At 31.8% G+C, this 27512-nt stretch overlaps 1 protein-coding gene across 3 annotated transcripts; it reads right to left on the reverse strand.

The window, feature by feature from the left end:
• Positions 1 to 756: 756 nt before the first annotated feature.
• On the reverse strand, positions 757 to 27512 carry LOC124357664 (esterase FE4-like). Of its 3 annotated transcripts, none has more exons than XM_046809644.1 (11): positions 27476 to 27512; positions 17361 to 17511; positions 16820 to 16957; positions 13529 to 13682; positions 10637 to 10822; positions 9931 to 10136; positions 8808 to 8973; positions 7773 to 7942; positions 5277 to 5451; positions 3703 to 3838; positions 757 to 957 (listed from the first exon to the last, which is right to left on the reverse strand). In XM_046809644.1, exons 2-11 carry the CDS (start codon positions 17505 to 17507, stop codon positions 792 to 794), a joined length of 1644 nt encoding a protein of 547 aa, XP_046665600.1. In that variant the 5' UTR covers positions 17508 to 17511; positions 27476 to 27512; the 3' UTR covers positions 757 to 791. The 3 variants fall into 3 exon arrangements, with proteins under 3 accessions (XP_046665600.1, XP_046665601.1, XP_046665599.1); XM_046809645.1 differs by lacking the exon at positions 27476 to 27512 and adding an exon at positions 23648 to 23791 and having other exon boundaries at positions 7773 to 7927; XM_046809643.1 differs by lacking the exon at positions 27476 to 27512 and adding an exon at positions 23648 to 23791.

Here is a 27512-nt window from a genome sequence, read left to right on the forward strand (position 1 = left end):
AGCTTTCTATGTCAATGAGGAGAGCTCCTAGAGCAATTTCAGAAATGTCTCTTCATAAATTTTTGGCAAGTTTTTAGAAACTTTATACAGCTGTATTTCGGAAATGGTTTGAGATAAAACTTTAAAATGTTGTAGTTTTCTCAGTCTTGGCAACCACTATGAGCTAAATTTTAACAAAATTTAAAATGGTGAGTTCAATTTAGTATGTTGATTTGAGATGAAATTAGCCTGAGCTAGTGAGACGAGTGGGTTCTAATAGAGCTTTGCCAGTGGATATATTGTCTTGTTTCAATTCATACAATAACATAAAGTTGTAGTTAGACAATAGTAAAATTCTGATCTTACAGAATATTTACTGCCATAAGAAGATTTTTTTCTTCTCTCTTAGATAATGAAAGATGGAAATATAAATATCTGGCATCTACTCAAGAACACTTATAATGAATTACGGATAAACTTGTATAGTAATAAAAATAGTCCTTGCATTAAACATTTCTTACTTAAGTTATTTGAATTTATTTTTAGGGAAGATTTAATTGAACCAATAATTCTGCATGTAAAAAATATAAAAATATATTTTGAATTTCATATAAATATTTAAAAGTAATTCGTCGTGAATAAAATGAATATTTTTAATTTCTAGGTCTCAATGAATAATTTGTTTAGTATTTTATTATTTTGTACAAGAAGAATAATAAAGGAATTGCTAGTGCTATAGACAGAAGCAGGTAAAGTCAAAGAAAAATACATAAGTAGATTATTGACATAAACCATACTTTATGGCATTTCTTTTAATACAAGTATGAGTATTTTTCATATATTTTCTCCCAAAACGCCATTCTTTCAGTGAATGACACACCTTTGACACATTGCCAGATTGCGCCCATCTCCAAGTAACAAGGGTTGTTGATGTCGTCTGGCTCCCAGGAGCTAGCAAGACCCTCAAAGTTGGGGTTCCTGAAACAACCCAAATGTTGAAACAATTTTTAGTATTGTTTTGGGAGAATTACTGTAACAAAAATATATGGGGAAGCAATCCAGCATATTGCAATGATTTTAAATAGCAAAAAGTAAATATTTTATTTCAAATACTGTTATAGCTGAAGTACTAATGGTTTTTAGATAATAACTAGCAGTTACCCACGGATTCACATGCAATTTCTTGTTGAAAAACTGGACAATATTTTCATGTGTTCTTTTTCTGTGACATAATAAACAGTCTAGAGATAATTGATAGTCACTCAAAGCTATAACTCACTTCCAATCTCCTGATCCAATTTAGATTTAAGTTTAAAGAACAGTGTTTTGGGATCATAAAATGAAACCGTTTTTAAAAGATTAGTATTTCCATCCAACATTCCATGGTAATTTATTGAAATTCTCCGATGATTTCAGTAACAATAAGTGTTAGCCTTTTTATCCCAATGACGAAAATGTATTGTACAACTAAAAAGTTGTTGCGGTCAATATGATGAGTCTGTTCTGGTCGTTTAAATTCACCCCTGATCTAATCTATTTACAGTTCCACAATTGATTTATGCTGTTGCACTGACCAAAAAACTTGTCTCATATGTTGTTTTCGGAATCAACTTGGATATTTTTACCGATCAATAAATATGTATAAGGGATATATGCTTTAGTGTGTTATCCACATTTGCTTTTCTATAAATACAGTAAAAATGCCATACACAATGTTAAAAGAGCTAACCAGATTTGATTACTGTATGAGCAAACATTCACAGCTTTATACAATAAGGTAGTTTTTATAGCAGTGTATAAATAGCATTTCCATTGCATTAGATGGATTATTAATCATTGGCACAATTTAAATTCAAAATTAAATAACTTTATCTTTGCAATATGCATTAAACTAATGATCAAGCATTTTACAATAAATTAATATTTACTAAAATTTAAATGTAAACAAATGTTTCTGCCTCTATGATGAACTTCAGCTGAAAGTGTCAGTAGCTGTTAAGCATCAGTTCAATTTGTATTACGTGTCATAGCGCAATCTGCCGGATCCAATGTAAAACACTCCAACATCAACAACAATTCATAAATAAAAAATAATTAAATAAACTATTTAAATTGGACCAAATTGTAAATCTAAACCATTCTCGAATCCACCTGAAGACACAACAAATTTCATTTGAACCGATCCAGCCATTTAGGAGGAGTTCAGTGACATACACACGTGCACAAGAAATATATATATATATATATATATATATATATATATATATAAAGGTATGTTTAAGGTATTGAAACAAGTTTTGTTATGTATTAGAAGGATCAGATTGATTTTAATTAATTATAATTTGGTGAATTTTTGAATATAAAATTAATACAAATTACTAGACCAACGGAGTAGAAATAGTAATAAAATACAATCCACTAAATACATTCCACAATCAACCTGGAATATAATTAATTCAAAAAGAGTAATTTACTTCTACAAAGTATTTATCTAATTGTACATGGCCAAGTTATTACTTATCCAATAGAATACAACAATATAGTGTGATAGCTTCTTACTTCACAAGTGTACTTATCTCATATTATTACTAAGCAGTTTGACTTGCTGAATTCAAGGTATTTACGGCCCACTAGATAATTATGCAAAATTGTTTTGTAAATGGTTCACTTTATTTTTATTCAGTTTGCAAAAATAGAGATAATTTAATATTTAAATCGAGTAAACCATCATATCTGGATTAAATACCTCCGAAGAATCATATCCACATCTTATCAAAACCTCTTCAGCATTCATTAAACAGATCTTCAAAACTTCAAAGAGAACAATCCGAATTTTAAGAAATTAAGAATTTAATTAATCATGTAGAGGCCATTTTTGAATCTTTTGAGGCCAAATTTTAACAATATTACATTAAGGAAGTTTTAACTCAAACTTACAAAAAAATACAATTTTTGTCTCTTTATCTCTCATCACAACTAAGTCATATTATTTCTCTACCTGTACCTATACATAAAACAACCTATTTTAAAATACCTGTTTATTACAATAGTCAGTTTTTATTTAATAAACTACCTTTAACACGGATGGAGATTCCTACATTAAAGATTCCTAAATATAACATTGGGTATATACGATTATCTGCTCTGCTGGCAAATTTGTCTTTTAGCCTGAATGCAGCATTGAGAATACACTTGCTTTGCTAACACTAGTCAGATTCTATGCACCTTTAGGAAAGAAATACCTGATTTGATGTTAACCTTATACAGACTTTATTCAGCTTTAAGAATATACCTGGTTTACTGTCAACATTATCTAGTCAGCCCCCATGCAGTTTTAGAAATATACTTACATTGCTAGCTAGTATCATAATCTCTCATCCTTAATGTAGCATTAAAATTATACCTGATTCACTGATCTAGTTTGTCCACACTTACTAAATACAGTACTTGTAGTTCCCACAGAATGTAATACCAACGATTTCGTATGCAATGGGAAATTTAGTTATCATCTCCAGGTGTTAGTGATGTGACGTGTCACAGACTTAACCAAGATACAAAATGGAGTGTAAAAGATTAAGCAACTTGTTAATACAAATCTAGTGAAAACAAAAATGTTTATCTATACAAAAGTCAACATTAAAATTTTTTATACTTAACAAATAATATAAGGAAAGTTGTCAGTAAAAATCTAGGTTAAATTCTAATAAAACTAGTTTACAGTACCCTGTTTTAGCAAAAACTGTCCAAGCCTTTAACAACTTTCTCATAAATATCTGGTCGTCTTCAGTTGGAGGGGTAAAGGGAAGTTCAGGCATGTTCGTTTTGAAAAGATGAATCAGCTCATCTCCATGACTTGCTCCTGAAATGTCATAACAATCTAATTATTTCTTAAACAATATTTCAGTAAGTTATTTATAATATGATGTCACAATGCTCCAAAATAAGAATTTATAAAACAATCATTCAACCAGTCCTAATGTATGGAAACATGGTCATTAACGAAGAAAAATGAGGGGCGGTTGATTGTTTTTGAGAATAAAGTTCCCCGAAAAATATTTGGACCAATATGTGATGAAGGGGTGTGGCGAATAAGAAAAAATAGAGAATTACGCAATGTATACCAAGATCCTGATATTGTGGTTTTGGTGAAGGCAAAGAGAATTAGCTGGCTAGGACATGTACATCGGAGACAGGAGGGCACAAGGTTAAAAGAGGTCTACCAGGCGGTACCGACAGGAAGGCGCCCTTTGGGTAGGCCAAAGATAAGATGGTGCGATCAAGTGGTCGAAGATGTGACCCGGTGTGGAGGGTCTGTGGATCTGGCGGAAGACAGGGTGGCGTGGAAGAGGCTCATAGACGAGGCAAAGAATCGACTGAGATTTGTTACGCCCCGGCAGTAAGTAGTAAGTAAGTATTTATAATATTCTTTTAAAACAAGCCTTCACATTTAGCACTGTTCATTTTATTTTCTGTGAAGTTTAAGTTTGAAATTTTATAATTTTCAGATTATTACTAAGAATTTTATTTTTTAAGAACCTGACAAGGTCATATTAAAATCGAGTTGTCCATCCATCTGTGTGATAACCCTTAATATAAATATCCTAAAGACTTGAAAATTGGTACATAGGTTCAGAGGAAGAGTGGTTCAATGAAGAACTCCATTGATTTTCAGATCTAAAGGTTAAAGGGCTACCTGTTTGTCTGTCTGTTTATCTGTCCTTCCGCCTGTGTGATTACTCTTGATAAAAAGGTCAGAGAGACTTCAAACATGGTACGTAGGTTCTTCATGGCCAAAGAAAGGAAGAATCCTTATTGATTTTTAGACCAAAAGCTCAAATGGCAGTTGTATGACTGCCTGTTTGTGCGATAACTATTGATAGAAAGGTCGTACAGACTTTAAACTTGGTACATAGGTACCTCTAGGTCAATGAAAGAGCTCTATTAATTTTAAGGTAAAAACGTAAAAAGGCACTCCATTTGTCTGTCTATCTGTATGTGTGTTACCTCCTCCATTACATTACGTCAGGTCCGTTGACACTCCATTGTATTGGTTAATTATAATCAACTCCATGAATACATTAAAGCATGTTGAAACACCAATAGGTTTTGTATAGCTTGAGGAGAAACAATTATTTTAAAATTGAATGTCAATAAGTATTGGAATTTTGTTTTTCAAATCCATAAAACAACAGAGTGTATTAATGATTATTTTAAAATAAACTTAGAAAGATAACTTTACTGTAGAATAAAAAATATTTAACAATTTATTATAACTAATTGCAAATGTTAAAGCTTACCCAAGCCAGTAAATTGTGCAGCTTTATTTGGTGTTCCCTTTCGTAACATGAACGAGGACAAAGCACGAGGGCTGCAATATGTGAACTGGTAGTTGAATACTGGACATGTTTGGTGTTTCAGGAAATACTGTCTCGAGTTTTCTTGTGCAATGGCAAACCCCACATCAGTTAACAGCTGAAATATAGTAGTTTGGTTGAATGTTATGTTTTAAATGAACAAAAACTTGTCATCCTATAGGTAAAAACCATGTAGATAAAGACACTGGGCGATTTTAGTTCACACAGGGTGGAGTAAATACTGCTCAGCCGCTGTGATGCCGTCCTCTCTCAGTATCCCCACGACTGCTCGGCACTCGCCCGCTTGCTGTATCCCCTGACCTGGCCACTGCCACTTAGAGGCTAACCTCATAACAAAATGCAAGTTCCATGAATACATCTATTGCTACATAAGCTTGTATAAGCCTAAACACAAAAATACAATGTATTTAAAGAACAGGTAAGTAACTATAGTGTAAACAAAATGGTGCCAGGAGACACATCTGATAAAACAGAGACAAAGAGATGTTTGTCCCGCTCCCCACCACTGGAGGGGGGCCCCTCCTGCACATGGTTGCTCAGATATTTGCTTCTGTGTAGGTTTCTTTGCAAGCAGTATATCTAAAGTATTATTTTTTTATACCAGTATTTTTACTTAGAAGGACTGAGATGAAAAAACAACACTGAAAATGTTATATACGAGCTACACGTATGTCTAAATCCAACACTGGTACAGATTGAATAATATAAATATTTGCATTGAATCAATCCTTCCCACAATAGCTAATACAAGTCTAGATATTATAAATGACAATAACAACAACTCCATAGAACAATACATACATACTTTAATAGGTTCTGAAACTTGTATTCCAATTTTTCATAATTCATTGTCGGGGAGCAATCATTATTGCAACTTACGTGTGTATTGAACAGTGTATTGCCAACTTACGGAATTACTGTTTCTTCAAAAATATTTTCTGTATGTCTTATTCTAAACTAATGTTAGCAGAACCTGAATACAGACTGCAGTTATATTGATGTGTGTGATGTAATTTATTTACTAAATAAATATTAAATGAATAAATCTCAACTCTTTTCTTGGCAGTATACAGTGGGTGTGTGGTATTGAGAGTAGACACAGTCATGATGATGTATCTAAATGGATATATGCTAAATAAAGGCTTAAAATTTAAAATGTATAATGATGTATACATAATTAAAGCAAAAAAATATTTTTTTTTACTTTGTACAATTCTAAAAGCATTATAATTATTATTTTAAATTCATTTAATTTAAGAATTACTCACTTTCTATTGAGCATTATAAATTTACAGCTATTTACACCATTTTCAGAGTTAAATATTTTACATGTTTTATCTTATAGTAAAACTTATTGTAAGTTTAATTACTTGTAAATTTACAACATTATTGTAGACCAACTTTTGAAATGTATTGTTTGCTTGACTATGATTCTTAGAATGGTTTGTTCTGGTTTTCTCAAAAACCACAGAAGTTATCAAGAACGTAGCCAGGAAAAACTTTGGGGAGAGTCCAACAACTGATATATTCCCGTAGTAACAGAGAGTAAGGCCCCATTTTGTTCCTTAAAAAGTTCTTGACCCGTTTCTTTGTTGAGAACGATCTTTCAGCAGTACATCTCAGTAATACTGAATGATTTAAATAATAATAATCGTTTACTAAAATAGCAATTGAAACAATTGATGAAACAATTGAAAATTTGGAGGGGTACAGACTCCTTGAGCCTCCTTGCTGGCTACGTCCTTGGAAGTTATAATTTCAGGACGTAGGCAAATTACTATAAAAACACACTAGTTTTACTGTCTTACTCCTTGTTAATTTCCCAAATAACCCTAATATCCTTTTTATTAATGCAACCTTATTTCACAAAAACAGGTTGAAGCTGGCTAATATATATATGTGTGTGTGTGTGTGTGTGTGTGTGTGTGTGTGTGTGTGTGTGTGTGTGTGTGTGTGTGTGTGTGTGTGTGTGTGTGTGTGTGTGTGTGTGTGTGTGTGTTTGTGTGTGTGTTTGTGTGTGTGTGTGTGTGTGTGTGTGTGTGTGTGTGTGTGTGTGTGTACTCATAACTAAAAATCTCTATCAGACTTTATATGAACCATAGTACCATTAATTTGAACTTTGTACTTTACTATAACATGAAGAATGAGCTAATTAAGTTGATGAATTTCTTTGTAGGTAACTTTTTGTTAGATTACCAGTATCAGCTTAGTTAAGTTGATAGATAATCAGAACTAATCTAGGATTATATTTTTGAAATTAATAAAATAACTGGTATAAATTAAAAAAAAATCTATTTCTAAGCTATGATTACTGTTTACTGTAGCTAGACCTGTTATTATTACTCGTGTAATTGCATAAAAGTTTATTGAGCAAATAAATTACTATGGCTATGAATATGATTATTTCTTTTCACTCACATCAAGGTATTGAGGCACAGTGTCCCAAGTGAGAGATTCAGAGTTGATGTAGAATTGCAGAATCTCCTTGCCGAGTCTACTTTCTTCATTACGGTCTGGTGTGATGGCCAGATTAACAGGAACCATCAGAGACAGGTCAGAGTTCACTTGGTCACAGTGAACTGCCCCCCCTGGAACAGAAGAATAATTTGTATCAACACCAATTATTGGCTTCTTTAGTAATATAGACAGGTTATGGATAAACAGAGTGCATCCGGTAACTATCAGAATGTCTACAGTTATAAAAAAGAAAACTATCACGTTGTTTTCATATGAAAGCAAATTTTATATCACATTATATGGTTTAACCATCACAAAATACTTAAATATAAGCTATCATTTTATTGTTAAATATTTTGGTTCTTTTAAATCTATAATTCCTACTTTAAGATTTGCTGCACAGATTAGTTTTATCATTAATCTATAGCAAATTTGTGGTACCTAATAGTTATTCAGTAAAGTAACAAGTAATTGAAATTCACACAATTTTATGACACTTGTGAATTATATTAATGATTAAAGACATTTTATTACCTAATAGAAAGATGTTAACCATTTTACTGGTATTAAATCCTGTGTCTAAATGCTTTAATTTAGAATTTAAATATATTTTTCTCTCATATATGTAGGGTAGTTGAAAATTAAAAATCCTTACTAAGCATTTTCAAGAACTTACTGTTTTTGTGAAATTGCAAGAAAATGTGAATAATACATCACTTCACTTTAAAATGTTTTAAAACTATTGTTTAGTGACTCGTAAATTTTTAGTGTTACAAACTATTTTATGAAAACCTTACAAATGATTGAAAAAAGGTTGCCAGCACTGGAGCTAAAACTATAAGTTTAAGCGTTAAGAACAAGATCGTTAAATAAAAAACTTTTTTAAACTCAAATACCAAAATTATATTATTATGTTAACTTTTATTTCATTGCAAAACTTAACAAATAAATTATGTAAGCTTAATTTGTTCAACATTATAAACTTTACCAACTTACTTGTGAGAGAGAGCATTCCCTCTTTGTCATTGATCCCCATTATGATTGGCACTTTGTGAAACTCTCCTCTATCCATTAATTTACGGGGATAATCAGTCAGGAATGGATGACTACCGTTCCTCTCCACACAAGGTGTAAACAGTCGTCCACTTTTTTGAATTATTTCCTAAGCAAGTCACTTTGTTATGAATGGAAATCCACAATTCATTGTATCTTTTTATGTGTAACATTTTAGGTATTGGAAAGTTTACAACATACGAAGAGTGTTCATATAAAGAGTAAGCCTATGAGTAACATTAAAAATGAGTAAAATATGCTAAGCAATGTCCTCTGTACAAGAACAATGATCATCAAAGCTTTTGATGAAGAGATTGAATTTCTGCTTCAAAACATTATTACTTAATAATATAGGGTTGAAAGCCAATTTCCAGTATATATGCATACAATTTACTTTTTCGTAAGATCGATAGACCAATTTCGCCTGAGAAGGAAATCTTTTATTAGTGCTTAAGTTTTGTCAAAGTTGAAAAAGAATGGTAGGTATCAAAAGGATTAAAAATATCAGACAATATTATTTTTCTCAGGAAGTATTGTTTTAGTTTGAAACACTTAATACCAACCACCATGCATGAAAATTAATGCTAAATCAAATTCAGTCAACTTTATAAATCTGACTTTTTGACTCAATGTGGTGACTTTTAATTTCTTTGTCTCGAAGTCTGACGCTGATATAACTACTATATTTCCTATAGTTGGTACACATGGTAATTTGATATATAAATGTATATCAAGTAAGAAAAATATCTTCTGAGAAAACATTATTGTTTGATATTTTAAACCCTTTTGATACCCTTACATTTTGACCCCCCCCCCCCCCAAACGTATTGCAACTGACTATTGATTTCTCTGTTAAGGGCCATTTTTTTTTTTTTTTTAATTCACAGAAAACCATACGTTACATCCTTATACAATCCAGATTAGTTTTAGACTCCTAAACAATAACTTTTCAATTATTTTTTTCAACTGTCAATCTTTTCATTATCATTCTCTTTTCAAAAACATCTTTAAGATGCTTGAATGAAAATTACAATTACAAACATTTTTCATATATTTGATATCGTACTTTTTCTGTTCGAAGAACCACCATATCTTCTGCTTTCACGAGATCTATGGCAGGAACACCCATGAGGAACTCCAGGATAGTGTCAGAATCCTGAGAATCACAGCCCAGCTCTCTGGCCAGCAAGAGAGCTTTTTCTCTGGGCTTGGGCTGAAAGGCCCACTGGCAGAGAGTAGTTCCACTCTGTAGAATTGCTTTATGAAACAACCCTGGAAATTTTGAATTAATGTAATATTTTAATAACTTAGCGATGTTATTAGAGTCATCTATAAAGTAAAAGAAAACTGTTTAGAGCTAATTCATAATCATATTTATCAGTACTGTCTGACCAGTGCTGTACACACTCTCACACTCCCAAATCTTCATGAACTCAACCAAATAGGAAATATGAATGAAATTTTGAAAACAAAAAACAGTACATTAAAACACCCTAATATGCAGTACTTAATCACCTAGAATATAATCAAGAGAAATAACAGTGATAACTTTCAAGTATTTCAAATTGACTTTCAATTATTTAAATGTTCATTGAATTTGTCATGGAATTTTCAATCTTATCTTTTATTCATCACAGTATCAAACTTTTTACTCGCTATAAGCAGCAATGATTACATATATGCCTACATGTTCTATTTCCAAACATGTTCACCTTGTCAGGATTTTCACAAACTACCAACATTACTTTACTTACTGCCATCATGATTCTCACCTTTAGAAAGTGGAGACAGCAGATGGTAGTGTACAGAAGCCCCACCAGCACTTTCTCCAAATATTGTCACATTCTTAGGGTCTCCACCGAAACTCTCAATATTGTTTTGTACCCATTGTAATGCCAGAACCTGATCCTTGAGACCTAAGTTACCTGGTAGCTTGTCGTTTTCCAATGATAAAAATCCTGGAATTTCAAAGTTATCTGTAATAATCAATTATAATAAAATAATCATTATAATTAATGCGAACAAGAAACAGTGCTGGATCCAAGAAGAGGCTAAGGGGCTTGATCCCTTCTTCAAATCTAATGGTGTGTAATTGTGTTTCAATGAGGCAACTCTAAAATTGAGTTTTCTTTAAAGTGAGTGCTAACTATTATAGTTTATGGAAATAATCACTTATTAAAAGTCTGTATCTGTTAATTTGTATAGTAGTGATGCAATTGAGTAATGATGTTTTTGTGCTCAGTTGACGAATTCATCAATTGGAGATCTTCAGCCATGTTCCAGTGACAACCCGTCCCCACACAGTTGACCACCACCACACTCAAAACTCCATTAATCATTAATATTACACTGTTAAACAAAATTGAGGTTACTTGTAACTTCAATTTTGTTATTCCTAATCCTGACGCCTATTCTGTACTTGATGTATACGAATAAAGTATTCTGATTGATTGATTGATTTGCACAGATTAGCATAAGCAATTAAAAAATTGCTTCTGTACACTAAGTACTGAACTCTGGCTACTTCGTACCCAACAGAGGGTTGTGGTCATAAATTTGTCCTTCCTACTCAAAATCTTAAAGATTTCTCACATTTTCTCAGTTTAATAAGAAAAAAACCCAACCGGACAACCCACTATCAGTTGCATTCTAAAAGTTAGTGGCACTATGTCAGAGAAAATACAATCAGTTCATTACTGGTGTTCATTAATGATGTGTATAGACAATTATTTTAGAGTGTGCTGAACACTAGGTTGTTTAAGCGGTTTTTACCCTACAAAAACAGAGGCTCGAAAATATTACCCTGAGAAATTGAAGAGATAGCTTTAAGACCTCATAAATGTGTTTCAGCTTAAAACTAAAAACTGGGTGCAATTTTTGTCTTTCAAATTGACGTCTCAGGAGGTTTAAGCCCCCCCCCCCTCCATATATATGCCCATGTTACTAATAAAGTGTTGTATTGACATAGCACATTAAAAAGTGACATAACAAGCTTTATATAGAGTAAGTAGCAGATATGGGGAAATTTGTGAATATAATTAAGATCATTGCCTGCAACGATCCAAATAGACTGAACAGTATATGATACATAAAAAAAAAAACGGAAATTTTAATTTTTGAAAAGATATTTATTATTTGTTTACATTAATGTTGTCACCTTCAAGATAGTCCCCATTAGATTACACCTGAACCATCTTCCAATCCTCAAAACACTTCTCTCAATCTTTGGGATAGCCTTTAGCTCTTTCAGTGATGCACTTTTAATGTCATCTATGCTTGTAAAAAGAGGAATTAAGGCCCGTTAAGGTTCACTTTAATTCTGGAAATAAAAAAGTCACACAGAGCCATATCTGGAGAATATGGAGGCTGGGGCATCATTACAGTACTGTTCTTGGCTAGAAATTCACAAAGAAGCAGTGCATGTGAGCAGGTGCATTGTCTTGATGCAAAAGCCATCAACTGTTTTGCCACAAATCTGGGCGATTCTTCGTATTGCTTCACGCAAACAGCATTGAATTTGCAGTTAGTACTTCTTATTGACCAATTGATCTTGTGGGAAGAATTCATGATACACTATGCCATTAAAATAGACGAAAACAGTAGGCATAACTTTCATGTTCAACTGTACTTGTCGAGTCGTTTTAGGTCTTGGTGATCCAGAATTCCTCCACTAGTATGATTGAGTCTTAGTTTCAACGTCATATCCGTAAAACTATGTTTCATCACCTGTTATTAATACATTTCAGTAATAGTGACTCCTGAGCAACTTCCATTTGCCACTGTTATTGTTAAAAAAATGTTTCTGTTATAAGTTTTACGTCCAAAACGTAAAGAAAATTTCATGGTATGAACCAATTCATATATGCTAACATCAGCAGCTTCTATGATTGTAGTACGATGATTACTACAACTACCAACCCACTATTACTACCTTATTGTAGTTGTAGTGTGATAACTATCACACTTTTTTTCTTCTACTTTTTTCACATTTTCATCAGTTGTTGATGTGCTATAAGGCTTCCAGAGGTTCCGTCATCTTCAATGGCTTCACGGCCATCTTTGAATCATTTATACCATTACCACTTGTAAATCCTTGTTTTACTCTTAACATACTCACTATAGGCCTTTGTTAACATTTCCCCCACTTTGTTACACTTTCCACACAAAATTTGATACAAATTATTTTATCAATTTTTTTAATAAACAAAAATTACTGAGATTATAAGACACATTTAACCTTAGCAGCTGCCTCTGAAAAAGTAAACAGTTAATACAGCTGGAAATTTTATTTTACTTTATGAGCATGAGTACCAACATAACAAAAAATCTTGACAATTGAACTCTTTTAAACCTTGAAACTTAATAATTCCCATTACTTTTTGAACACACCTCATAATTAAGTGCACTTTGGATAAGAAATACTATCAATATTAGAATTACAAATTTTAACAAATAAACTATTGGTAAAAGATTCTCAAACCCACAGAATGCCCAAAGAGCCACAAAACATAAAATTAGGCACTTAAATTTGAAAATGTTTCTCATGGTGCATTCTTGAAACTTTGCTTTCATGATAATGTTTCGATCTAATTAGAAACAATCATATCTTGAAACTAACATTACTTATTCTCTTTAAGGACTTAACATACTATCAAGTAAGGTACCTAAGACTCCACAACGATAGTTGATAGCCACATATACAATGTCCTCCTCAATCAAGAAATCAGGCCCATAGAGTTCAGAAGAACCAGAACCACTAGTGAAGCCTCCACCATGTATCCATACCATCACAGCCTTCTTGCCCTCTTTTATTCCTTGCTATAAAGACATCAAATTAAAACAAGTGATGAGCATATAAGACACAAATATGTTCACTTTACATGGTATTCTGCTGGTTTCATGGAGTGATTGCAAAAAATTGAGACATTCAGTAATTTTCTAGTGATACAATTGCACCTATATACCAAATTAAGTGTTTAAAAATATAATTTTACTCAGATGTGGTCTATATCATTTATAATCATTCAACTAGCAGTTACCTGTGGCTTTTTACACAATTTCCTATTGAATAATATGCATGTCATAGGCATATCCTTTTTAAATAGTATAATAAACGGTATGTTATAGGCACATCCTTTTTAAATGGCATGATATAAACTCCTAAAAATAAATTATGATCACTGGAAGATATTCTAATCTCGTGATTTGTTTCAGAATAATTGGATTTTAAGGTAAGAGAGTAATGTTTTGAGGCCCTGAAGTTGTAGAGTGAAACAGTTTTGTGAGTAACGTTGAAATACAGAAAGTTCTAAGTAATATTCTATAATATTTTAATGAATAGCTCCAACAATTTTAGAATTTTTTTTAGCCAGACTGGAGGAATAATAAGTTAGTAGTAATCTTAGTGAAATCACTTCTGATGAATGATGGAATCTTATAGTAATTTCGAAAGTAAACTTATTTAAGGTACATATTATTCCAGTGTTCATTTTTAAGAAGTTAAAAGATTTTTTAAAATCACCACTGGCTCTTGTTTCTCTGTTAACGTGTGAAGAAGCATTTAAGGTTCAAACAAATTATACTAAATACAGCATGGTAGGGTTTGCCTTCTTGCCGCATTAAAAAATATATGTACATACTTGTTCTAAAGAAGCCCACTTAAGTCAAAAATTGTTTATGTTCAGTCCTTGTAATCTCTTTCAAGTCTAATGTACTCGTATTCCCAATGCTCTAGTAATGTTTGAATTGTTACCTTGTAAAGAAAAAATATATACATATGTTGATCTAAAAAGTATACTTTGGTCAAGAGGGTCTACTTCCTGTCTAAAATATTGCTAGTACCATAAACTTCACCATACATTCGAGGTATTAATACTTTGAGGCTATTTGCATTGTTGCCCCGATCAAGACTATTTAGACACATAAAAAGGTCTGAAAAGTCTTCTTGAGCCAAAAAGCATTTACTTCCATTGATAGTAATCTACTTCTGAGGTTCGTATTTCAAAACTTGTCAGATTTCAGACGCTGCACTAAGTAGAAGGTCTCTTTTTAAACCCTTTCAGTTCCAAAGTAGTTATTTCCAATGAAAACCAAAATATATTACTGTTTTAGACAATAGACAAATATTTATTGTACAATACGATTTCTGCTATCACGATTGTTGGACTCTACATCAAAGAAGTTGTGATGTACGTGGATGGAGAAGATCTCTTGAGAGGACCGGATCTACGCACCTACTGCACACGTAATGCCAACCTCTACAACCTCCCAGCACATCGCCTCACTCAATATGAGAAAAAAACCACATATAAAGGTGCTAAATTCTTCAACCGTCTACCAAGGGACATAAGAACAGGAAGTGGAAGCAAGCTGAAATCAAGACTTCACAGCTGGTTGGCCGAACGTCCATTTTACTCCATCAATGAGTTCCTTCAACATGACTAAAACGATTCCAAAGAACGCTTTATCAGTTAAAACATTTCACTGACTCATTTACAAATGTATAATTTGTTTCTCTATGTGATTTGAATTATGACTATGTATAATTGACACCATTTCTGTTCTCAATGAACATGTTATTAAAAGATGTTTTGATTTGACAATGTAATAAAAACTGGTACATAGTCAATGATTAAAACTACATAACTAAACTTATTTTAAAACATTACTTTTGATACATATTTTATTGATATAAAAAACGTTATAAAACGTTGATTAAATCCAAGGATTAAACCCATTTTACAATTTTTTTTAAGATATATTTTTATTATTCATTTTTGTCATAAACTGTCTTTAAAGAATTCATTTACACTATAATATGTTTTTGAAAAAGTTCTTCCTTTAATTTTTTGTAAATGTAGATAAGGTAAGTTTTTTATATGACTATGGAATATTATATAATTTCAAACCTAGATAAACAGGACTAGTTTCAAATGTTTGTAGTTTATGTGCCGGATATTGAAACAAATTACAATTTCTTGAGAGATATCTACGATTAAATTTATATTTTCATATTAATCAGGATTCTTATGTACTAATTTAAGCATTTCAAAAATATTTATACATGGCAAAGTAAGGATGTTAAATTTTTTTAATAACGGTTTACATGTTTTTCCTGAGTTGCAATGACCTATTGTTCTAATAATTGATTTTTGAATAATAAAGAGTTTTTTCACATCTGAGCAATTACCCCACAAAGTAATTCCATAACTCAACATCGAGTATACATGGGCATAATACACAGCTATACCAACTTCCAAAGATGTTATTCTAACTATTATAATCAAAGCATACCTGGTTGAATTAAGTTTCTTATTTAATATATTGATATGGTCAGACAAATTTAATTTAGTGTCTAAATGTATGCAAAACATTTTTACTACTTATGTATTATTACTAAAATTTTTACAAAAATGATCATTTCTTAATTTAAAGCGTAATGTATAGTCTTGTTTTGATTTCTCTACAGATAGTGAGTAAGGAAATTTTTTTAAAGTTTGTCAATGACATCTTTGATGTCAAGTTCTAAGACACTTGACGTTTTTCGTCTAACTAGAGCAGTTGTATCGTCTGCATATAAAAAGCATCATAATATTTTATAATACATAATTTATGGAGGTGAAAATAAAAATACTCGTACATAAACTCTACAAGGGATTTGTAAAACTATATATTACTTGTGAATAAATGTGTAACTTTTTTGTATAATTAATAGGTTCTTTGTTTTTGGCATGCGTTGTGAAATCAAATAAACACATCTTCTAATTTTTTTAGTTTTAAAACTCACAAATGACAAGTTATTTTCTGGTAAAATTTAATTGAAAGTTTTAAGTCAGCCAGAAAAAGGTATACAGTTTTGAATTAGTAAAAAACCTCAATAATAATTGTTGAAATGAAACAAATTATAACTAGTAAGTCGTTCATGTGACCTTTTACTATGTGTAACTGATATATACCTGAGTGGTATGCACATTCAGGTAAAGACAGTCCTCATCTCCAACAATTTTTCTGAGAAGCATATGTTTCTGTAAGGTATCGTTTCCTTCCTTTGTTGCAATTCGGACTCCTTCCCATCTTTCGACAGTTTCTGGGAGCTGAAATATTTAAAGTATCTGAGATATACAAAAAGGTTTAAAGGTATTCAAATCTATTATTAATATTGTAAGGTATTATGTAACAAAATTGTATCTTAAGTACTTCAAGATATGTTACAAAAGTATATAGTAAATTAGTTACTATATACTTCATCAAACTATTAAGCAGAAAAAGTCAACAAAATTTCAAGACTATAGACCTGTTTTAAAATTAACAAGAACATTATGAAATACATGAAAACTTGATTTACATAATTTACTCTTTTTAACTTAGATATAAAGAAAGTAATTATAGAAAATGAATAAGTAATTTGAAAAGCTTTGTAGGGTTAGCAAAAATGTAAAAACAAATTGAACAAAAACATTATAATCATATAATAAGATAAGGCATACAGTACTGTACCTTAAATCTCAACTTGCCAATTGGTGGTTTTGCATAAGGTATTCCTAGGAAAGAACAAAAAGTAATCTTTGAAAGTCCATCTGACTCCCTAATCAATCCCCTCAACTTGCCTTGTTTAGTAGAAATCTCAATACACTCTGAGCCCATTTATCTGTAACACAAGTGTTTCAAAATACATTTAGATTGACTATTAAATTTAATCTAAAATTAATTATACAGTATACTGGTAATATAGAGCAAGTTAGGTTTTGTATTTTAAGGATACTACTGATAAACAAAAACATAAACACGTGATTAATAAAAATAAGTTAATAAAAATAATTCAAATATGATATTTGTAAATATAAACAGATGTTTGGCAGTAGAGCAAAAGGAATATCTAGTAAAAACTCAGATATTAACTTGGCAGTACTAGTATATAGGACAACACCATTGTAATCGGGTTTGTCACCTGCCACATTGTTATATGGAAGAAAATTGTGATCAAATAGATTATAAAGGTATACTACCAAACATCTGTTATGTTTTCCAAGTATCATGTATGAACTATTCTTACTAACTTATTTTTATTAAACCTATATGTGTTTATAGGCGGTGACAACTGACGTGAGTAAGGCTTTCAGCTGCATATGGCATGAGGGATTCATCTTCATGCCTGCACACAGCCCTCTCTATTGGCCTATTTTCCAACTGCTGACGTCATATCTCCAAGACCGTTATTTTGTTTGTGTCAGTGGAACCAACAATCTTAAGTCTTCAACCAGTTTCTGCCAGAATGCCACAGGGAGCAATGTTCACAATTCAAGAATTGTCCCATAAGGTACACCATATATTATGTGTTAATGAAAAGACGCATAGTAAGCAGTATCACAGTTTCATAGTTTTTGAAGAAGAACAATTACTCGAGATAATTTTTTATAATTACAACATATGGCAATCCCAACTTAACCGACTTATGACTATCCTACTAACTTGACAGATTTGAAATCTTTAGAAATAGTATAGTAAAAATATAAACTTTTTAGTCATTTACAATTAAAAAGATTGAACTCATTATAGAGCTATTTCTAAAAATTGACCATCACATCCTACTAAAACAAAATACTTTGTATACCAGCCCCCATTGCCCCCATCAACATAGAGAAAGCCTCCCACAATGGTCCTCCTCACTGCTTACACTGACCTCCCATTTTTTGGAAAAGACTGTTGCAGTATAGGGCCATCATTCGTCCAGTCCTTACTGCCTGGTATCCTAAAACATCTGCCATCACCAGAAAAAGGCTAGAAGTCTTTCATGACTCAACACTGCTTTCTTGACTGAATTGCCATTATAACGTCTGGAACACATTGATACTTCTTACCAGTTGATCCACAACTAGTCAAGGACTACGCTCAAGATCCTGAACATTAGTAGTCAGTGGCAGAACATGCTGAGTGAGACCACATCAAAGAGTGGGTTTTCCTGGGAGGCTGTCCTACCCCAGAAACTACAGAGCCTAAGACACTATTGGATGATCTGCATCACTAACATGGATATGGAAATTGTGGATTAGAAAACATTAACTCAGCAAATGTTGTTTTGCATGGACATCCATGGTAAAGGTCTGGCATGGAATATTAATAAATGTAAACATTTTTATGAGGCAGTTGGGTTTTTGGGACCTGGTGCCAGAGCTATTCAGATTTTGGACCATAGGAATATCGATGGCTATCAGCTGCACAACCAATGTTTTAACAAAATATAGTATACAAAGGACCATTCTAGTTAACCTTCCTAACCGATTTTACTTGATGGACTGGTCTTGTGAGAATGTGGAAACAAAGGGAACTAATGTTGCCCTAAAGAATATGTGAAAGGTTTATTAATGTTACTCTGGTGGAAGCTAGTAAATCTACCAGAAACCTTCATACAAAACACTGCATTTCAGCCGTAAGGGAAAGCTGTGGCTGCAAAACAAAATGTATGAGGCAGTAGCCTCAAAAGAGAAAAAAACTCTTTCACCTTCACTCCTAACTGATGAGTAGCACATCAATGAATCTTCAAAATCATACTGCGCCCTGAGCAGTCAACATTTGCAGGACCTTTGTTAGGAACACACCACCAACGACCCAACATTTATATGCTAAAGAGATACTATGACTCTTGTATCTAATCCTAGCCATAATTTAAATCACACCTTTGTTACCAAACTCTCAGGTTCTTCTGAACAAACTAGAAAAGCTTCTGACTTAACTGTACGTGTTATGCATTTAAACATTCAATCAATAGGAAACAAATTCAATTATTTGTAATTTTAGATGACACCAACTGTAACATTGTTCTTATTAGTGAGCACTGGTTCCTTCAAAAAAAGGAGCACTCCAATGTGTCTAGATGGTACAGGCCCTCTGAGAGCATGGGCTTTCCCTCATCCTCGTACTTAAAATTATTGGTCATGTTTAGTGTAATTATATTATTATGTTTTAAATGAACATAATGTATTGTATGTAAGTCTTTTATAATGTAATGTATTACACATTTTATTTGTTGACATTGTCTATAGCAATGTAAAATTGACAAATAACAGTAAAGAGATAATTATTCAAATTCTGACCCACTATAGGGATTATAAAGTACCCAAAAACCACTGACCCAACACCCATCCCACCTGAGTACACTCTCGATTGAACTTCTCACTGCAAGCGGTACTACTTTCATACATCTGCTACGTTATATATTTCCAAGTATAATTTTTTAATTGTTCTTACTAACTTATTTTTATTATTCATATGTGTTTTTGTTTTATTTGAGAGATATTAAATATAATTATTTATTAACATGTCCTTAGAGAACAGTAATAATGTCAAGTATTAGTTTTTGGTTTTGAAAAAAATGTAAAAACAATGATTTAGTTACATTTAAACACATAAACCAATACTTAATACTTTTGTTTTTTTGTGAGGCCTTTCGATAGCAAGGCCTCACAAAAATAAAAAAGTATTAAATATTGGTTTATGTGTTTAAATGTAATTAAGTTAACAGTATCCAATATAAGCTCCATCTTCAACAACAACAAACAATGAGTTAAGGTCAGGAATCATAGAATTCTTTCTCCATGTAGAAGGGTAACTCCTGTAGCCATTCAGTCAGTGCTTTATTGAAATGGTTTGGATGTTGTTGCTTCAAGTTGTTACGCAGCTTGTTGAAGTACAAGGCTCCTTTGTTTGAAGGCTTTTTTGTGTAAAGGCTTAGATGGTGGTATGGCAGATTGAAGTTTATGGCATTTCTTGTATTGTGTTGGTGTATGAAGTTATCCCTATGTTGTCTATAGTTGACTGCTCGAAGGGTCACATCTTGAATGTTCAGGACTATAACAGTAAGGATTTTTATGTATTTGAAGGGTTCTCTGCAGCTTTCTTGGAGTTGCAGTCCAGCCAGACATCTGATAGCTGTCTTCTGGTGTTTAAGAACTCTCACAAGATTGGCGTTGGTAGTACCTCCCCATACTGCCAAGCTGTATCTTAGATGGGATTCGAATTGAGCAAAATGTCTTAGCTGTTTCTATACCATTTACATGCTTAATTCTGCTTGCAATATAGATGCCTCAGTTGATATTTTATTATTGTAGAGTTGGTCAACATGAGGTTTCCAGTTTAAATTGGTGTTAGCTAAGATACCAAGATGTTTAGTGAGAGATTTTACTTCCAAGCTAGTTAGCGCAAGATCCACATTTCTGTGTTTTGTAGTAAAATTCACTTGTACAGGTTATTTCTCGTTTAAAACTAAATCATTTGAGTAGTAGTATTGTTTCACAATATTTAGTGTGGTATTTGTTCTTCTACTTAGATAGTCTATTGATTTATTTGCTAGTGTAAAGACTGTCATCCGCATACATAACTGTGTGGTAACCATCTTGTACCCAAATACAAACACAAATTGCTTAAATAGCTTCGAAACCAGTTTAATTCTGTTCTCTCCATGCCCATAGTCCTCAGGTTTTGAAGTTAGTGACTGTGGTTGAAACAGTAAAAAAAAGCTTTGCTGAAATTAAGTAACAGGCTGGTTACTGTGCAGCCCTCTTGTAACTGATTAATAATGTGTTCAGTAAGTTGCATTAAAGCTGTAGCTGTTCATCTGCCTTTCAGAAACCCGTATTTTTGACTTGTTATAAGGTTGCGATGATGCAACAGATTTTAAAGCACAATCTTTTCAATGATTTTGGAGAAAGTTGAAAGCAGAGATAAAGGTCGGTAACTGCCAGTGTCGGATGGAGGCTGATTTTATATTTTGGATAGATTTTTGCAATTTTAAGATGATTTGGGAAAATTCCTTGTTTGTGACTTATTTATGATATTGGTAAGAGGTACAGATAATTCTCTTTTGCAAGACTTAATAAGTTTTGCCGATAAGGTTATTGATTTAAGAGTATCTATGGCGTTCTCTACCTTCAATTCTCAGCCAGTGGGAATGACTGATGTCCGTACAAGCTGAGTGTCCATGTTTGTGCAAATGCAGTCAATTGACATTGCTGTCTCAAAAGTGACTATTGTTGATGAAGTAAGTGAAAATATTATTCTAATTTCATATTATTGTGGTTTTCTTTCAGTTTGTCTACATTTATATCACCTACTATTACTATCTGCCTGTTTGTAGCAGTGACTTTCTCCAACTCACCTAGCTGGAAAATGTATATCCATAGCCAGTCATGCATAGGATGATGTATGTCCATATGTGAATAGAACCATAAGTTTAGCTAGCTCAATAGGTTTTTTAGGAATGTAGGAAATGACAAATGTTATGCTAGTAACATTAAAACGTCAAATATATTAAAAATTCTTCAGGTAAATATACAGTATGGGAGAAACAAACTACTAGAATTAGAAAGCTTCTGTAAGGAATGTGGCATTGAAGTAATCAGTCTGTCTGAACATTGGCTCACTTCAGAACAGGTGGATATATATATATATATATATATATATATATATATATATATATATATATATATATGCAATGAAAGTACAACACAAAATATATTACCTAGCCTTTTCTCAAAACGATCACCAATCCATCAAATAACTAGAAATTTGTATTGACACGCAATTGAGTTTGAATAATCATGTTAACAGTTTAAGCAAAAAACTTTAAGAGTTACTTTTCTTTTTTGGAAAGTAAGATCTATAATATCTACTGAGTACCTTAGGACAGAATATTTTGATTATTCCAGTCACATATTGTTTACGGCTTTATATTATGGGGCCATTCTGTAGCAGTCTCAGATATGTTAATCATCAAAAAAAAAGGTTATTAGAACCATTTGTCATGCTGCATCATTAGATCATTGCAAATGTCTATTTATACAGTTACAAATACCTACCATAATTAATCTCTGCATTTACCATATTATATTGTACACTAAAGCAAACCTCAGAAACTTTTTCATTAGAAATCAATTTCAAACACACAATACCAGAAATAAAAATAAGCTAACATTGCTCAACATCAACTAACCAAATTTGGAACATCCCATATGGTAAATTGTGTAAGATTTTTTAACAAGCTACCAGAAATTGCTCATAAAAAGAAAATTTTTTATTTGTGGCTTTTAAATAATCCATTTTATTCTATTGGCGAGTTTTTAACTATGGATGTCAATATTCAGTTTTAAATCATTCGGTTTTAATTTTAACATATATGTTTATTTTACAACTGTAAAGTAAATGTTTTTGAGCCTGTTTAATTTGTTTTGTAGTTTTCCATAATGGTTTGTTTTTATATTAGTATATGATTTATACTAAAAAGTGTATTGACAATGCCTATTTCATTGTATATCTGATCAACGGCAATAAATATCTTATGTCTTATAGCATCATCTACCATCTGGGGGTCTGTAGAACCCTAGTACAGTTGAAAGTCTTACATTCAAAATAAAACATTGTCTCTTTGTTTTTGCTTTATTTGGTTTATAACCAAATTAATCCAGTCTGTGAGTCTTGCTTGCTATACTCAACAAATATATCCAAATTTCCTCTAAAGTCATGACAAATTAAATACTACACCAACAATGGAGTTTCAATTCAATTCAATAATTCTTTATTTGAGTACAGAATACATGCATAACTACAGAATGCACAAGATGGTGTCAAAACTTTATAAATTATATAAAAGAGTGTAAGGCAATAAGCAAGGTTAAAGATAATGGAGGCTAATTTCCATGTAAAGCATCCATACATTATTTTACAATGTTAAGGTTAATTTTTAAAAAGAACAAGTTATTTCTATTCTTTCACTAAAATTATAAAACTATCACCTGACTTGTAGAATAGCTGACTGTATGGATCCAACTGATTGAGCAAATAGTTCTTATCAGTAGTAAAATGATAAGTGAGATTAGTCTTTATGAATCATATTTTATCTAAATGTCTGTATCATATAACAAATATCAAATTTAAATATTTTCTTCCAAATCACCTTTCAACAATAAAAAATGAAACCTGTTGTACCAAAAAGTATATTCACCACTGTCACTTTAGTAAAGAGGATAGATAAGTATAATATGATGTTTATTATTGATATTTATACAGAAGATTTGTAGTACTCTGTTTCTGCTACTCACTATGATTGTCAATGATTGCCAGATTGTCAGTTCTTGTTCATTTATAAGTATATGGCCTCTTCAGTTTTTAAATTTTATTAAGATGATGTCTAACATTCCTACTTAACATCCAGAATCTGGCCCCATAAGGAATGGAATTAAACCCATTTTGGATTAATACGCATTCAAATGCAGTAATATTTTTCTTGTGAAGTGTATACTTTTTTAATACCCTATTTAACCAATGAAGTAGAAAAAATGTTTTTTTAAGATTTTTTAAATAATGTATAAAAATATTTCAAACAGTAACATTACGTTTGGATGTATATTAATTATATTTTTTAAATGAGATACTTCACATAATTCTACTACTAAAATTAAGATCATAAAAGTGCATGAGGTCTAACATTGTAATTTATGGGGCTAAAACGAAAATGGCCACTGAAAAGTCTGCTCTTAATATAAAAATAATTTTCTCAAAATATATTGTATTATATTCTCATACTCTGTTCTCAAGCTCTTATTGGCAAACTAGGCTATTGTGTTGTAGTGTATATCAGCACTAATTTCTGTTAAATTACTAAATTTTTTATTTTACTGTAAGATTGAAGATTATTTATTGAGCATACACAATACATGCAATGAGTCTCGTAAATGTAGAATGCTATAATAAAAACTATTGTAAGGTGCCATAATAATTAGACTACAGTAAAATTGCATTTAAAGTATTAAACTATAAGTATGTTTAAAATTACTTAGAATAAATAAGTAAAATAAATCAATAATAAGTCACACAACAGGTTAAAAGAGTAATAAATAAACAATAATAAAATCACACAAGAATTAAAAAGAGTTCAAAAGAGTGTGTAACCAGAAAGACTCACTGACTGTTTAAACCTGTTCTCAGGGAGTTTTCTCGTGCCTACTGGAAGAAGATTGTAAAATTTTAGTGCTATGACCTCAAAGCTCTTCAGTGTTTTTGAATTTATGTAACAAGTGTTAACTCAAAATTTTAAGAGTAAGTGGTAGGAGAATTTTTTAGATTTTAACTCACTCTAACTCCCTCTTAAACAAATTTATTAAACAGTGAATTGTTTTATTTGTATATAGTGAACGGACACTAGCACAATTTGAATTAAAAACTTATAATAACCTCAAGAACTGAGACTGGATACTAATCAGCTTATTTCATGATATTGTTCTTCTTTACTTTAATAGCGTAATATTTTTAGGTAATAATAGTACAAATTCTTTACACTACTTACAACATCTTTCTACATCAATAAAAATAAAAAAAGAATTTGTGAATAATATAAAAAGAATCGTAATAAACAAATTAAACCTTTGAATGAAAATACATGTAATATTTTAATTTCTTCATTGTAGATTTTAGTTAAGAATTTATGGGGTTACAACATTTCCTTGGAGCTCCCACAAGATATAAATTCAGAATAAAGATTTACTTAAACAAAAGTGTGGCAAATGCTAAAAATTTAGCCACTGGAAGGCTTGTGAATTCTATTTTGTAGAATGATATAAGAACTAGTACAAGGTTCATTTGGTAAATTTTGAGATAAGACTATATTTGAACAGTGAATGGATATTAAAATAATAACAAATTACACAATTGATGTTGAGAAATGACTAGAAGAAGATATTGAGAAAGGTGTTGTTTGAAATCTAATGTACTGATACCTTATCAGCTTTGATTGAAGCTTAAAATAACAGCACAATGACTATGATTTTTATCCAAATCTTTAGAACTGGAAATAAAAGGTTGTCATGCAATGATTTTGTATGATTTTAAAAGTAGATTGGATGACATACTATCCCTTGATCAATTAATTCTCAGCTGCTTTAGGGGATAGTGCTCCTTAGCATGCTATTGTGTTTTGCTGGTTTGGGAGTTTTAATGTGGCAAGTTTTCGCTTGCAGATGTAGAGCACTGTGGGAAACTTCCAACTGCTGTGATCTAAAGAAAATGTTTTTGTTGTTAAGAAACATTATGAATGAAGATCCAAAATCTAAATACCTAGATTGTCGAAGCTACCCTAGGTGTTAGCTTGCCAAGAGTCTCTACTATCCTTTAAGAACAATTTGGTGTGAGGAATGTTTTTTTTTGGATGCCACACTGGTTGGCCGACGTACAAAAAGAAATGTTTGTGAAATAGGATCAAGAATTGTGAATATATTTAGCAATGGTAACTCTCAGAGAAGACGGGTGACGAGTCTTGAATTTATTAATTTGGCCATTAAATAAAGCGTCAGTCAACAGTTTGATTCTTGTGAATATTGCGTGGTTCTTTTTAAAGTGTTTGAAAGAGAATGGTTGGGTAAATATAAAACCAATGTTCTTTAATACTAGCATACGTACTATTACTGTTAATAGGGGGGTCCTTGTACCTCGAGCCATTAAAGAAAAAACCGTTTTATTGAGGGAATTTTGTTTTTTGTGCCGATACTGGCTTGGCTGCACTGCTTAAACCTTTTCCAGCTAATTTCTGTAAATATTTTGTTTTTGAATAAGAGATGAAAGTGTTTTTGGTCTATGTTAAAATAAATACTTGACCTCACTATCACGATTTTAATCTAGTAAAGGTATGTATATTATGAATAAGTTAACACACTATCTCTAAATAGCATTTTCATAGGTATTTAATCATGTTATTATGAAGTCTAACGGCACAATGATGTCTTACTAAATCTAACCTAAAATATTTTTCTGGCCTGCTTGTACTACGAGCCACTTGCATCCTTTGTACTTTAAGCCGGCCCAAGGTACAATTACTTTATTCTTACACAGGGTTTTTCTTTTATTTCCAGATGCCAAGGAGTAAAGAGGGAATAAGCGACCAAAAGTCTCTGTACAATATTTACAGCAAACTATAAAACTTATTCCGAGAACAGACCTATCCATCAGAACACTTTACTCTGTTGACGAAATGTTACGTTGTAGTATGGACAATTTATGTTTTTAGACTTCTGACCTGTACTTTACCGTATGCAATCTAGTATGTAAGCATAAGCCTAGGAATTATGTGCTTTGTAGTCTGTAGGTTTATTGTATTTCTACAGACAAAGGTACACCTTTGACACTGTCAATACATTGTATATGTGGGATGACAATAAACATCTTGATTCTTGATTCTTGAACAGTTGGAAGCAGTTTAATGTGTTTCGCACAACTCTTCAGCAGCACTTAGGTGCACACTTAGAGAGTGGAAACAGAGTTCTTGTATACAAATGATTGCTCATTTCGACAGGTTTTCTTCAGAGAAGAAGAGCTGTCTCTGAGACTTTTTTTTTACTGCTAGTTCAATGCACTATGGTCTTTCAAAAGAAGACGTAAAAAAGTTGGTATACCAATTTGCTAAAACCAACAATAAGCATAGTACAGTTTGACAAAATAAAACCTTTAAAAGCTTATCTTTACTTTTGCATTTTATTTGGTGCTAGATGTAGAAAGCTGTGAGGCTTACTATGGTATCTTTTTTTTAAAGACAAGTTATTTCTATTCTTACACTGAGATTACAAAATTCTCACCTGACTTGTAGAATAGCTAACTGTGTGGTTTTAACTG

Source organism: Homalodisca vitripennis, chromosome 3 (assembly GCF_021130785.1).
Source record: "Homalodisca vitripennis isolate AUS2020 chromosome 3, UT_GWSS_2.1, whole genome shotgun sequence".
Classification (NCBI taxonomy): Eukaryota; Metazoa; Arthropoda; class Insecta; order Hemiptera; family Cicadellidae; genus Homalodisca; species Homalodisca vitripennis.